This window comes from Drosophila bipectinata, chromosome XL (genome assembly GCF_030179905.1).
Source record: "Drosophila bipectinata strain 14024-0381.07 chromosome XL, DbipHiC1v2, whole genome shotgun sequence".
Classification (NCBI taxonomy): domain Eukaryota; kingdom Metazoa; phylum Arthropoda; class Insecta; order Diptera; family Drosophilidae; genus Drosophila; species Drosophila bipectinata.
Window position 1 is genome coordinate 3155482 of NC_091734.1, and position 13300 is coordinate 3168781.

Below are 13300 nucleotides of genomic sequence, written 5' to 3' on the forward strand. Positions count from 1 at the left end.
TTGCGAAAAACAAAGTTAGAAAATATGATTAATGCCAAGAAACCGCCAAGAACAAAGGAAAAGTCCTAATAAATTAAATTAAAGCGTCTCCCTGGTGATTTTGTACCGGGCTAACGGCTGAGACTTACTTTTGGCCAACAAAATTTTCTAGCTTTTGTCGGTTTAACCATATTACGTATACGTCAGGTGGTACGTTGCGAGATGGGATGAGTGAGTGAGTGTTTCAAGTGTGCGCTGTGCAACTTCAACTTCAACTCTGTCGAATAAATATTCAGAATGCAATTACGCATAGAATTCTCTGGCACTTATCGTGTCGCTAGCTACCCGCTGAAAACTTATTTAACTTTTTACGATGTCATTTGGGAAAGTTTGTAATCATTTTCTTTGCGCTGTATGCGCTTCAAAAAATGCTTCAGCAGAAGAGAAAAGATGCCATGAAATTATTTATACGATTTTCCGACGACAGTTGAAACTGTACGCGAGTGTAGGCGAAGTGAGTACAAATAAAACTGGTTGGCTGATGTTGCTCCTTTCGATTTGTGGTGGCAGGAGGCGGCACTTTCTCACACTTTCTCCACAATTTTCCATCATCATCGCGAAGTTTTGGTAAGAAAACTCCAACTCCCAGAGAGTCCTTCAAAACTGCCAGTCGAAGTTTTCAAAAATTTTGTTTTTCACTTCCCTTGCGTTTACTCGCACTCTCTGTAGTTTAGTGTACTATACTCTTTTTTTATGAAAGGGTATTTGTGTTTGTCTGTCCGTATTAAAATTATCCTATTGTCCATCTGTCCGAAAGCTTGGCCTTTAGTTATTCTAGCCATAATATAATATTTCCTGAAGACTTTTGATCTTGAAGCTCTAGAAACATTGGGTGTCTTGTATTTCTTAAAATTTCGAACAAAAACCCTCTTTTGCTTAGTATTTCATTAATAACTATTATTAAGTGTATATAATTTTTGTCTCTACCGTAAGTCATTTCCAGACCCTCTTCTATTTATTTCCTTATTTTTTTTCGTGGCTCTCAGTCAAAGTTTTTTGGAGTATTAGTGCGTGCAGCGATTCGAGAAGGCCGAGAAGATGAAACTTTTACTTTCCATTCCGCCGCTGCTAGTGGCATTTTGCGTCGAATCCCGTCAGTTTACCCAGAACGTGGATGCAGTTTAGTTTTTGTTTTCCTTGTTTTTTTTTTTTTTTGTTTTTTGGTATTTATCCATTTACAGGTTCCCAGCCGCAGACCAACTCTGGCAAAACTTTAAAGCTAATCCCCTGTCCTCCAACATATTTCCCAGAACTCTATAAACTTAAAATAATTATTTTATATCCTCTGGATAATTTATCAACATTTTTTTTTTTGTTTCTTTACAAAGAAATTGTCCTTTACAGTAGTTGGTTTAAGAAAAAAATCTTGGCCAGGGTTTAAGAAACTATTTTTAGCTACAAAGATGCTGTTCTGGAAAAAAGCTTTTAAGCTACTTAGTTACAACAAGGGGGCAACTAATGAGTTGACAGACCACGCCCACTTTTTCCTCCTAAACAATGTTGCAACAAAAAAAATGGGAAGAAATCTATAGAAAAAAAAGGAAAATAGGAAACTGGAGAATGGCAAAGAAAAACTAACAGATGGGTTTAGAAAGTAATGTCTTTAGGGGTTCATCTTATAAAGCTATTTATAAAAATAAAGCAACCTTCATTTAGTAAATTTTTGTTGAACTTTTGAATGGGAAATGTGATGATTTGTTTTTTATTGCCATTCATATAACTTGCACTTGACATTATTGTGTATTTTTTTGTTCTTTCTTTTTTTTGGTTTTGTTTTGCGCAAAAAATAAACTATTATTATTATGATAAACTGTTGCCGTTCTCATCACCTCGCCAACTGTTTGGTTGGACTCGTATCTGAGATGTGAGGATCCAAAAAGAGGGGCATTGGGGCGAGTGTGGCATTAATCATGGGTTATGACTTGGGGCATGGACTTGGACGACATCATGGACATCCACATCCATGGGTGGAACGCAAAAATTTTCATTGCAATTTTATTCTTAATTTAATCAAGTGCCGTGGCACAAACGCCAATTCAACGAAAAAAAAAATAGCAAAAAAAAAAAGAAGAAAACACAAACGAACCATTGAAACACTGAACGACCGAACAACGGCCGTCATACGTTGCGTATACGTAATACGGACTAAATAATAACTTTTGTTGTGTTCTGGTCTGGGCTGTATTGTGTTGTGTTGTTCGGTGGTGTGAGCTTAGCGCGTAGTTTGCACCCGCCAGTCACCGAGTCACCAAGTCCCCACCGAGATGTTGCAGCTGGAGAAGATCGGTATCCTGCTCGGCCTCACCCTTGTGGCCATTGGCGGTGTTCACAGTTTTGGCCAGTTTCATATGAAACACTATCAACTGCAAAGGAACTATAATACCCAAGAGGATTCCAGCGAAAATGATAATAGTGTTTTACGTAAGTTTTTCGGGTGGAAAATTATTAAATGGTTTTAAAAAAGATACCTAAGATTTTGAAAGCTAATTATATTTTTTTTCTTTCACTGCAGGCACCTTCCGGCGTTGCATGTGGGAGCAATCGAAGTTCCTGCCCCGCCGGCTCGTCCTCCTCAGCCTGTGCTCCAATCTGTTCTGCGAGAACAATCACATTATGTCGCGTTCCAGGTCTATTTTCGTAGTGGAAAAAGTTTCTAGGCCGAATGAGTAGTTGCAATTTTTATGTTCACTGTAGTTAAGCATGTGCACTTACCCAGTCCTAGCTCCTGCTCCCCCAAATCTCCCAAATGCATGCCGATATATCCATTTGAATTCCCAGAAGAAAACCCAGAACTAATGCCACTATATGGCCTGTTTTCGATCGATCTCCTCTAGCTGCCTGGACATTCTGCCCGACCAGTGTGAACAGGGCGACGAGGAGGAGCTGATGTACAAGCCATTCCCAGACTGCTGTCCGGTCTATTGCAATCTGAAGCGACGGATGCAGCGCCTCCGCACCATGCACTTCCGGCATCGCCTGCTGCGGAATATGCAGGACGGTTCGTCCGGCGGCTCCTCTGGCAGTTCCTCGTCCTCCGGCGGCGAAGGTCCCACCAACTCCCTGCTTAGCGAATTTGTCTACAACAACTACTAGGCTATGGATTGGAGATGTATGGAAGGACATCCGGGAGGTCCGGAAAAGAGGCAAGAGGCACTTGGGGCCAATCAAATTATGCGGTGATTTGTGAACTTGTCCACTTGTATTCCTCAATTATAGGCATTCTGTCGCCAGTACACTGAGCCAAAAAACCATAGCATCACATCACGCCCCTCAAAGATGTTTACAAAACTGGATGATAGCTTAGAATCTTGAAAAGTATATCGTATCTTAATATTATAATATTAAAACTGTTAGTATAAGTTCAAAAAAAAACGTACATAAAATAGTAATGAACAAGGAATTCTCAAGATAAACAAAGGTTTCTTAACTAAACTTTATGAGAAGCGTGGAGGAGAGTCCTTAAAACTATAATTTTGTTTTCGGTGCATTAACTTTGAACTCCTGCCTGTCACTCTATTTTTTTTTTGGGTTTCTGTCTAGACAGCCTCTCGAAAGGGTCCAAGTTTGGGGACGTTTTTTATATTTTTCTCTTTTTTATTTTTTTTTATTTTCTAACTCCTTAGGTGGTCGTGTCCAAGTATAGAAAACGACAGAGATAGAGAGCTCTTGTAGTTGCCCCAATCTACAGTTATTCTCATTAGGGGTTTTTTGTGGGTATGTGTGTGTGGCATGTATCCTGCTAGTCAGCTTCCTGTTTCCGCTTATCGTTTTAACACTTTTATGTAGCAGATGCAACTGCAGCTGCTGTGCTGCTGTGGTGCTTCGGTGCTTTTCTGTCTTCATTTTTATCTGCAAACAAGCAATAAATTTTATTTTAATAAGCAACACTTTTGATAGCCCGAGCAAGCCAGAGAGCATTCTCCTTGGAGTTGCTTCCTGTCTCCAGCTCTGCTACTGATGCTCCTCCTGTCTCCTGTCTCCCGTCTCCTGTCTCTGACTTCTTTTCCTTATCCTTGTCCTGGACCCGGACTGGCATCCTTTCTTTGGCTCTGCAGTAAATACAAAAGATACTCGGCATCATCGGCTCACCGTTGCCTGCCATAATGTTGCGCCAAAAAACAGAGGCGTCGACTTTTCAAAAAAAAAGGGTTTTGGTTTAAAAAATTTGTTTATTTTTTTTTACAATTAAATTTTTAAAGTGTAAGAGAAAATAATAGAGATAATAGAGAGAAGAATAATATATAAAATATCCACTAAGTGATTAAACATTTATAATTCTTTCTTAAACATGTTTTAGCCAAAAAAGTATAATAGTTTTATGAATTCATCCTAAAACTATAATTTTCAATATTAAAATATTTACAATTTCTTTAAAAGCTTCTCCCCCAAATATTTCAATAAAAATAACCAAAAGCTATATAATATCCGGTACTCTTAGTCACTTTCAAGGACATTCCTTCACAAACTTTCTCAAGTTATAATTAAAAAACTTTTGTAAAATAAAGTAGCAACTTGAAAGTCCACTCCTATTGATACTTTGTGTCCATTTTTTGGGGGAAATAGGAAGTAAAACTGATTGCCCAGCCATTGATGGACACAACTGTACCTGGTCCTGGGCATCAGGATCTGCAATAACAGGTGAAATCACAATCAGAGCGAATGGGGGAAATTGCAAACAATTACGAGTCATTTGCCGGCACTTTTTCGAGACTCCCCAAGCTGCTTGCCACGTCAATGTCTTTGGCTTTGTGGCAACAGCTCCCTTGCCCCCCATGTCCCTTTCTTATCCTTTAGTTTTTAGCCCACCTCGTTTACTTTGTGTGGCTACATCCTGGAACTGGAACTGGGCTTCCTTTTGGGCTCCGTTCCACTCCTTCTGCTTCCGACCATCGTCTTATTTTTTATGTGGCTTTATGCCGCAACATCTCATTGTGCCTCATGCTGTTGCATGTGTGTATCTGTGTGTGTTGTGTTTGTGTTGGTGTGGCGCCTTGTAGTCATGTCTTGTTGTTGTTTTTATGTCCTTTTTTTTTTTACTTTGTTGCACTTTGAAGATTATTGCACAATGCAATTTATATTTATCGTACGCTTTTAGTTCTAGACGCTTTTTGTTAGTTTTGGCCCTAAAAAATGGGGTATTTGCAGTTTTCTAGATTGCAATTTTAATTAAAATTAAAATTTTTCATCAGATAGATAATTTATTAATAAAATATTAAAGGTTAGGTACTTTAAGAAAATGAGATAAAGAAAATAACTCTGTAGCCTTCCAATGAAAGCTTTGGTCTTCTTGAAACATCTTTAAAAATCTTTAAAAAAATATTATGAATTAATTATCAATTCGTAAATATTACTCAAATAATTTTAATAAATATCAGTTATATATTTTTCTAAAAAAAGGACCCCTTACTACCCCAAAAAGGACATCAAATCTTCGTTGTTTTGTTTATCTTGGCCATATGTTTTTGTTTCATTTATGTCCTTGGTGATGCCATATACTTGGCTATATACGATGCCACATATCCTTACACACCCATACATATCCCGGATGATATGTGGGGCGTGTCGCAGCCCCTTTTGTCGTCATGCTACCTGCAACATGCGGCAGCGAAAAGTGCAGTTGTATCTTAGTATCAGTATCTTTGTATCTACCATTGTGTGTGCGTGTGTGTTGATGTATAATATACTTTATCTGCATGTGGCCACACAATGTGAGTATGATTATAAAAATTCAATGCATTCATAATAGTGTTTTTGCTTTGCCAAAGCCAACTTAGGCATGCCTTACTTAAACCCTTCCAGGAAGGATAAAAAGGAAGATTTTCCCAGAATTTAAGTAGAGAGTTTTATGAAAAATTAAAGTTTTCATCATTTTTTTTGTTGTTGGGTGTCATGACGACAACGACCTTTTATTGAGAAGAAAAATGCCGAAATGTTCATTAATTAACATCGGGTTGGCGAAACTTTTTTTTTGGAGAAACTCTCAGCCCAGTGGATAAATGGATTCCGTCCGGACTTTTGCCGCCGACTTTTCCGGGGGCACACAATTAGGCGGAGTCGGAGTTGAGTTTGTCGCAGAAGCACTTTGACTTTTTCCTTATTGACATTCTTCAACAATAAACGAGAGAAAATCAAAATAGAAATAAAAATTGGGAATAACTTTTGAATAAAGTTGAAGTTTTAGGATCAATAATGACGAGACAGTTTGTCTGAGAAGGGTTTCTGAAGTGCTTTGGATTGAATAACAAGTTTAAAACTTAAGTTCAAGCTTAAAATAAGCCAAAAGTTCATTTTCAATACACCATTTTATTAATTACTATTAAAAAAAAAACAGTTTTTATATTAATTTTCAGTCAATATAAATTAGCAACCCATTTTGCTGAGAGCATCGGCGGCTGCCTTGCCCATTTCATGCTCATTGGATCCTTCAGGCTCCAGGCAAAGGATGTCCTTGCTGTGCTGCAGCAGCCGGATTACTTCCTTGAGGCGGCGCTGGAACTCCTGCCGCGAGATCTTTCCAGTCTGGAGAGCCAATTGGGCCAAGACCATCACAGGAGCATGCAGTTCATACATAATGAGACCTAAACAGGATAATTGATTAAAGGATAATAATGATAATTGAGTAAATAGGAAAACTAACCTCTTAATCTTGTTAGTCCTGGCTCTAGGAGATCAACAACTTCCAAGAACTCACGGCAATATCTCTCCTTTCGTGCAATATCCTCCGGCGACATTTGTGGCAACAAGTATCCTTCTATCCGGCCGTAGATCTGACACAACGAGTACTTGGCTGAGAGCAGGAGGTAATGGTTCGGACGCAGGACCTCTTGATAACTAAATATAATCAAATAGATTAAATATAAATATGTATTCCATTGATACTATCTCTAAGTTCTCATAATGGCCTAAACTTAGGGCTTATAGTCACCATTTAGATACTTTTGGTTAGGCTGTTGAAAATGAAATTAATTAGAGCTTGAGAAAAGGTAAAGCCATAGTGATTTGTGAAGTTATATCTTTTAAATTCTCTTAAGATCTTAAGATTTCCTAGAAATACCCACCGTATTAGAAAGTTTTCGAGTCCAGGTATATCATGGACATCTATGGCCTCTAGATCATTGTTGATGCGGTCGAGGCGACTTTCCAGATCCTTGGCCAACATTTTGTGATCACATTTATCGCAGCTGTAAAAAAATTAAAAGTTTTTAAGCAAAATTTTATGGTTTTATTAAAATAAGTTTAAAGAACTAGTTCTAAATCATGGAACCTACCATGGAAGTAGTGCGGACAAGTATTTAGGAAAGAACTAGTTCGTATATAAAAGTTTACTGACAAGAGAACAAAATGGCGGCCAATTGAAGACTTTTTTTATGAATTTTTATATTAAAACTAATAAGTTTAGGTAGAGTTTATATTTTAGTTTATTTCTTTTTTAGGAAAAAATTATTAAAAATCGTATTCCGATCTGTACTTACCCCCAACTGCCGTCCTGATTCAATGGCTCTTGGGCTCGCAGCGACCCCTGGCGGCAAATGGGGCAAACGAGAGCACTGCAATCGGAGCCGAGCTCCCGGGGATCGGAGCAGCGCCGGCAGACGCACCAGAAGAGCTTGCCCTCGTACATAAAGGAGCGCCGCTTGAGGGTGCCCTGGAGCGTGTACGCATAGCTGAGCGTGAGGGCTTCCCGCTCGCGCACGCGCCGCGATGTCCTTAGAATGATGGCGTAGGACTCCGGGTGATCGGTGTGCGCCGTATTCGGGGAGCAGTCGTGCGCGAGCAGGAAGGCGCTCGGATATAACGTCCGCGCTTTGGCTCCATTCTGTCCGATCTCGAAGCAGTTGACGTCCAATATGCCGCACACTTCATGGATCTGTTCCGGCTGGAGGTCCTCCAACTGCCACACCTCCCGCAACCGTTGCACCACCTTCTGTTCGTAGTGCTGCCAGAGAACCTGGTTCTTGCGACGCTCCTCGGTGTGGGATTCCATTCGTTCGATGGCCGCAAACTGCTCCGGATCACGCTGGCGGAGCAGAAGGATGCGGACAATCATTACCAGCTCGTAGAGATCACGCACTTCCGCCGGACCGGTGCGATCCGTGAGCAGTCCGCCGGCCACCGCTCTCCTCGCGCCGTACAGTTCGCACTCCTCCGCCGTATGGCCATGGGGTTTATGGATTCCGGGACAGCTGTCGCGGCACAAGGGCCACTGGCAACCAGGACAACGGTACTGCGTGGCCTCCAAGGACACGGGCTGGTAGCAGCCCAGGCATACAGGATCTCCGCTTACACAGGGCCCGATGGCCAGGGGCTCCTCTGTGATGAGAAGCTCCCCCGCCTCCAGCTGACGACTGGCCACCAAGTACCTTCCATAAATATCCGATTGTTCAATCCGGTAAGGTGACTCCTGTTCCTGTTCCTCCTCCTCCTGGCCCTGCTCCTTGTCGGGGTTTCGTTCTTTGTGGTGCGACTTCTGGTGCTTTTTGTTCTTGTGATGGTGATTCTGGAGAAGATTCGGGGTACAAGCAAGAGATTCTCATTAGTGGCCACTGCTTCTCCTGCTAATTGTATTCTAATTGCTTCCTGTCCCTGGGCATTTTGTCATTAATCACCGGCCTGCTCCGGGGGCCAGAACATCCTCACGCCCGTTGTCACCAGAGTGGCCATTAAATGGCATTCAGGCCACCGCAACAGGTGCCCCCATGCCACGCCCACAAACATGTACACCAGCCCACATCGCCCCCGGCATGTACAAGTATTTCACAGAATCTGTCGATCAGGCGGCTGGGATTAATGGATTTGCGGTTCAAAGGCACACTTTAAAATTCATTTTTAAATATTTAACACAAATAAAAAATAAAATAAAAACATAAGCAAAGAAGGTTGTTTAATATTTGATATGAAATTTATTAAATTTTTATAAAATTTTCACTTTTTTGGCTAATTTTAGATTTTAAAATGTCTTTATTATGTTGTGGTTTTCAGATTTGTTTTGTTTGGATTTTAGTTTCTTGGCAGCTTTCCAACTTTAATTTTAATAATGCATTTGATCTGAAAAATCTGTTTTAATTACTATATTCTATTTTTGAAAATTATCATTAAATGTTTTTAATATCTTTAGAGGAAACTGACTACAAAGTATTAAATAATTAAGTATTTTTATGATAGTTTATTGAAGAGGCTTATAAAAGGGGCTTGGTACCTTTATTATATTATTTAGTTTATATATATTCGATATTTCAAATAGGATAATAATATAGTTAAATAGACAATTAGGCTAATATACTTTTAGGCTCTATAAATAATTCTTTTAATTTTTATTTGTATAGTTCTTTATCCGAAAAAGGCTTCATCTTCAAAAGATATCTAAAAAACTTTACTTTTCTAATGTTTTCTTTTTGATAAATATTTGGTTAATAAATAAGCTAATTTGTTTCAAAACATGATCTTTCTAAGACTTCTAAAAACTTAAATTAGCCTTCCAACTTTGTATACCACACTACTTTTCATAATAATCTCTCCAACAAATATGTGTTTCCAATAAACCCTCTCATAAATCTCATTTCTCATTTAATTTATGCATAAATATTTAGCAATTTTCGTAACATTTTTGCGGTTCTAACGGACACACATATATCATTTTCGGAGCGATCAGAACGGATAATGATTCACGGGGCTGTGAGAGCGTGGCGTTTGGAAAATCAATTTCCATATTCCGGGGGTCTTTCGACGCCTGCATATCGGATTCATTCATATCCGATTTATTTATAGGCGGCGACGCTTTTGAATATCGCTGTGCACACACATCGAGCGTCCCGCTCCCGTTATAAATAAAACAAAACACAACAATGCGGCAGAGAACCGCCCAACCACCCAACCACCCAGCCGCCCAGCCGCCCAGTCGCCCAATCATCCAACCACCGGGCCACGAGCCACCGCCCAGTCAATGCACAGTGGTTCCATGTTTTTTTTGTTTCTTAAAACTTAAAATAGAACTAAAGAACTCGATGTTTTGTTGGATGTTTGGAATTTTAGTACAATGTGTATTTTATTTTTTCATTTCCATTTAAAGTCGATATATATAAAGATATATATTTTTTTTAAATTAAATTGTATTGCACTTTTTAGTATCAATTTTTTTTATAGTGTCTCTCATGCGCTGTGTGTGGTAAATTAATTTTTAATTATGCAGCCAAACTGGCGCGCTACCTGCGGTGTTTACATTTTTTTTTCTGCCAGGCATTCTCGATTTTTATTTTATTTGTATTTGTATTTAAATTTAAATTTGATTTTATTTTATTTATTTGGCCTGGTGCAACGTTAATTGATTTTAATTGATAATTTTAACGCGACAGTGGACGGAGACGGAGACGGAGAGACGTGAAGAGTTATTTAAAGGTATGGTCGCTATTTAATAGATATGTTTAACAACTTGTCAATTAATTACGCTTGTAAATGGCGCTGCGAGAATCAAATTGTGTCAGTGCGATGGAGGAGGGGAGGGGAAATCGGAAAATGGAAAATCGGAAAATACGATGAAAAAATGCGGGAAAAATCGGAAAACAAAGCCAATGAATTCTGGCCACGCGTTGTTCGAACCACACGACGCACAAATTGCAACTGTCGAGTTGTCGTCGAACGTTCAACGTTGAAAAATTTCGAACAAAAACCGCCGGAGACGGACACGGAGACGTAGACTCTTGGCACACATTCAAATTCAACGGACCCGGCCAAAAAATACAAGAACACATACACACCCTCAAAGCATCTTGTCTAGACACAGACTTCTCAAATGTATGGGTTGATATTTTTAAAAAATTTATGATATTGAAGGCATTTTGGCCACATTTGATTAAACGTCTGACGGCCACTTCAATGCCACTGTCAAGATGAACCGATCGAAATCTCAAAACTATTAAAGGAATGAGATGATTTTTGTTTTTGAATTTAATATTTCAGACCATAAGGCTTAGTGAGAAATATTCTATAAAATGAAATATGAATGGAGGCCTGTTACAAAGTATCCAAGAATTTAAAGTGAAACCAAACCAAGGCAGAAACAAAATATCCTTAAACCCAGGCAATAAATAATTTATTTGCCAAAATATACACAAAAGCCAACATATTTCACCTGAACCGCTTAAAGGGACATCAGTTCATATTGCAAGTATCCTTCTCTCTCCGGTCTGATAGCAAGTTTCATTTCAAAAGTGGCCAATAATAAATAAAATTGCCTTTTGGCCCAAAAAATTTCAGCTGTCAACGGCAAGTTAAGCCGACTTAGCAAGCTTTTCAAATTTTCCAACGAAAACAAAAAAAACCTTTGCATTTTCTGCAATATTTGTCTCTCAAAAATATACTTCAGAGCCGTCATCCCATTTTAATTCCATTTCCCCACACCCGGACACATATGCATTTTCATCTTCAGGACAATTTGCGTCCTTATGTGCGAGGGCATTTCAATTAGTTTTGAAAATGTGCCACAGGGTTGAAAATCTCAGTTGCTTCTATTTGCTTTTGAATTTAATTGTTTTTATTTCAATTGCCCCAGGGGCGAGCGAGAACATAATGAATATACCGGGCAGTCGTAGAGTACAAGGAATATACCCTTACCCTGTATTTGTAGAAGTGAAACTAAGGAAAAAAAATTAGGAGAAAATATGCTTTTATCTTTTGTGATTAATCCGAAATCAATCTACAAATCATTATATCTAAAATCGATTTTTCCACTTGAAAATCGGATGAGAATTGGCCGAGATATAGCTCTGCGCCTCATATGGAAATCCAGGATTTTGCAGGGGATGCCCCACAAAATTTTGAAAAAAATCTAAAAAATATTTTGTGTTCAGATTTTGATGCAGATTCATAGAGAATCGATCCACAAACCATTTGGTGTATCCCGCTTGAGAATCGGATGAGAATTGGCCGAGATATAGCTTTGGCTCTGCGCCTCATATGGAAATCCAGGATTTTGCAGGGGATGCCCCACAAAATTTTGAAAAAAATCTAAAAAATATTTTGTGTTTAGATTTTGATGCAGATTCATAGAGAATCGATCCACAAATCATTTGGTGTATCCCGCTTGAGAATCGGATGAGAATTGGCCGAGATATAGCTATGGCTCTGGGCCTCATTTGGAAATCCAGGATTTTGCAGGGGATGCCCCACAAAATTTTGAAAAAAATCTAAAAAATATTTTGTGTTCAGATTTTGATGCAGATTCATAGAGAATCGATCCACAAATCATTTGGTGTATCCCGCTTGAGAATCGGATGAGAATTGGCCGAGATATAGCTATGGCTCTGGGCCTCATTTGGAAATCCAGGATTTTGCAGGGGATGCCCCACAAAATTTTGAAAAAAATCTAAAAAATATTTTGTGTTCAGATTTTGATGCAGATTCATAGAGAATCGATCCACAAATCATTTGGTGTATCCCGCTTGAGAATCGGATGAGAATTGGCCGAGATATAGCTATGGCTCTGGGCCTCATTTGGAAATCCAGGATTTTGCAGGGGATGCCCCACAAAATTTTGAACAAAATCTAAAAAATATTTGGTGTTCAGATTTTGATGCAGATTAATAGAGAATCGATCCACAAATCATTTGATGTATTTCGTTTGAGAATCAGTTGGGAATTGGCTGAGATATAGCTATGGCTCTGGGCCTCATATGGAAATCCAGGATTTTGGTGCATATTATTGAGAAACCAATATAAAATCAGTGAATGTACTTCGGTTATAAGTCATATTTGAACTTGGAGAGTTATAGCTTTAGAGAGCTTTATATCCAGAGAAGAGAATCCCCATTATAGTCTTTCTTGTTTTGGTTTAAGAATATTTTATATTTCTAGTAATTAAATTTGACTTTTTAGGCAGACTTGTGTTTTGTGATTTATTGATTTTTGCAAATTGCCAGTTCATAATATAGTTATGTTTGCATTTACATATTTTAATTAAATGTACATAAAACTTAAAAAAGAGTACTGATATAACAGAATAAAACAAAAAACTGGTTTGTCAGCGAAAAGTTAATGATTTTTTTGATTAAATAAATTTAAAGTGTGAAAAGTGTGTGTGTTTTTGTTTGGCTTGCGTTTGTTTGACTAATTGCTTTTGCTTTTTTATTTTTTATTTTTTTTGCTTAGTTTAATTAAAATTAACTTTCAAAAAAGACCAAAACAGTGTCAGACAAAAACGGAGGAAAGAAACATTTTGGCAAGAAAAGTGCCTGTTGCAGCCAAAAAGTATGCAATGCTAAATGGCCGC

The 13300-nt window shown here is 38.6% G+C and overlaps 2 protein-coding genes across 3 annotated transcripts; one reads left to right on the plus strand and one right to left on the minus strand.

The window, feature by feature from the left end:
* The first annotated feature begins 2240 nt into the window (after window positions 1-2240).
* Window positions 2241-3434, plus strand: LOC108120487 (uncharacterized protein CG1552). 2 transcript variants are annotated; one of them, XM_017234189.3, is made up of 4 exons: window positions 2241-2460; window positions 2552-2666; window positions 2874-3182; window positions 3256-3434. In XM_017234189.3, exons 1-3 carry the CDS (start codon window positions 2304-2306, stop codon window positions 3130-3132), a joined length of 531 nt encoding a protein of 176 aa, XP_017089678.2. In that variant the 5' UTR covers window positions 2241-2303; the 3' UTR covers window positions 3133-3182; window positions 3256-3434. The 2 variants fall into 2 exon arrangements, with proteins under 2 accessions (XP_017089678.2, XP_017089677.2); XM_017234188.3 differs by having other exon boundaries at window positions 2245-2460; window positions 2552-2705; window positions 3256-3431.
* Window positions 3435-6326: 2892 nt separating this feature from the next.
* Window positions 6327-10716, minus strand: SmydA-4 (SET and MYND domain containing, arthropod-specific, member 4). The gene is made up of 5 exons (XM_070281831.1): window positions 10256-10716; window positions 7512-8536; window positions 7098-7220; window positions 6677-6870; window positions 6327-6617 (listed from the first exon to the last, which is right to left on the minus strand). The coding sequence occupies exons 1-5, from the start codon at window positions 10274-10276 to the stop codon at window positions 6400-6402; spliced, it is 1581 nt and encodes a 526-aa protein (XP_070137932.1). The 5' UTR covers window positions 10277-10716; the 3' UTR covers window positions 6327-6399.
* Window positions 10717-13300: the final 2584 nt, after the last annotated feature.

Coding starts and splice junctions, on each gene's coding strand:
- SmydA-4 (XM_070281831.1), bottom strand. CDS start 10,276: ATGCCTGGCAGAAAAAAAAAT. Junction 8,537..10,255: donor TGCCTGGCAGAAAAAAAAAT/GTAAACACCGCA, acceptor AATCTTCTCCAG/AATCACCATCACAAGAACAA. Junction 6,618..6,676: donor AGGACTAACAAGATTAAGAG/GTTAGTTTTCCT, acceptor TATCCTGTTTAG/GTCTCATTATGTATGAACTG.
- LOC108120487 (XM_017234188.3), top strand. CDS start 2,304: ATGTTGCAGCTGGAGAAGATCGGTATCCTGCTCGGCCTCACCCTTGTG. Junction 2,461..2,551: donor AAATGATAATAGTGTTTTAC/GTAAGTTTTTCG, acceptor CTTTCACTGCAG/GCACCTTCCGGCGTTGCATG. Junction 2,706..2,873: donor AAAGTTTCTAGGCCGAATGA/GTAGTTGCAATT, acceptor GATCTCCTCTAG/CTGCCTGGACATTCTGCCCG.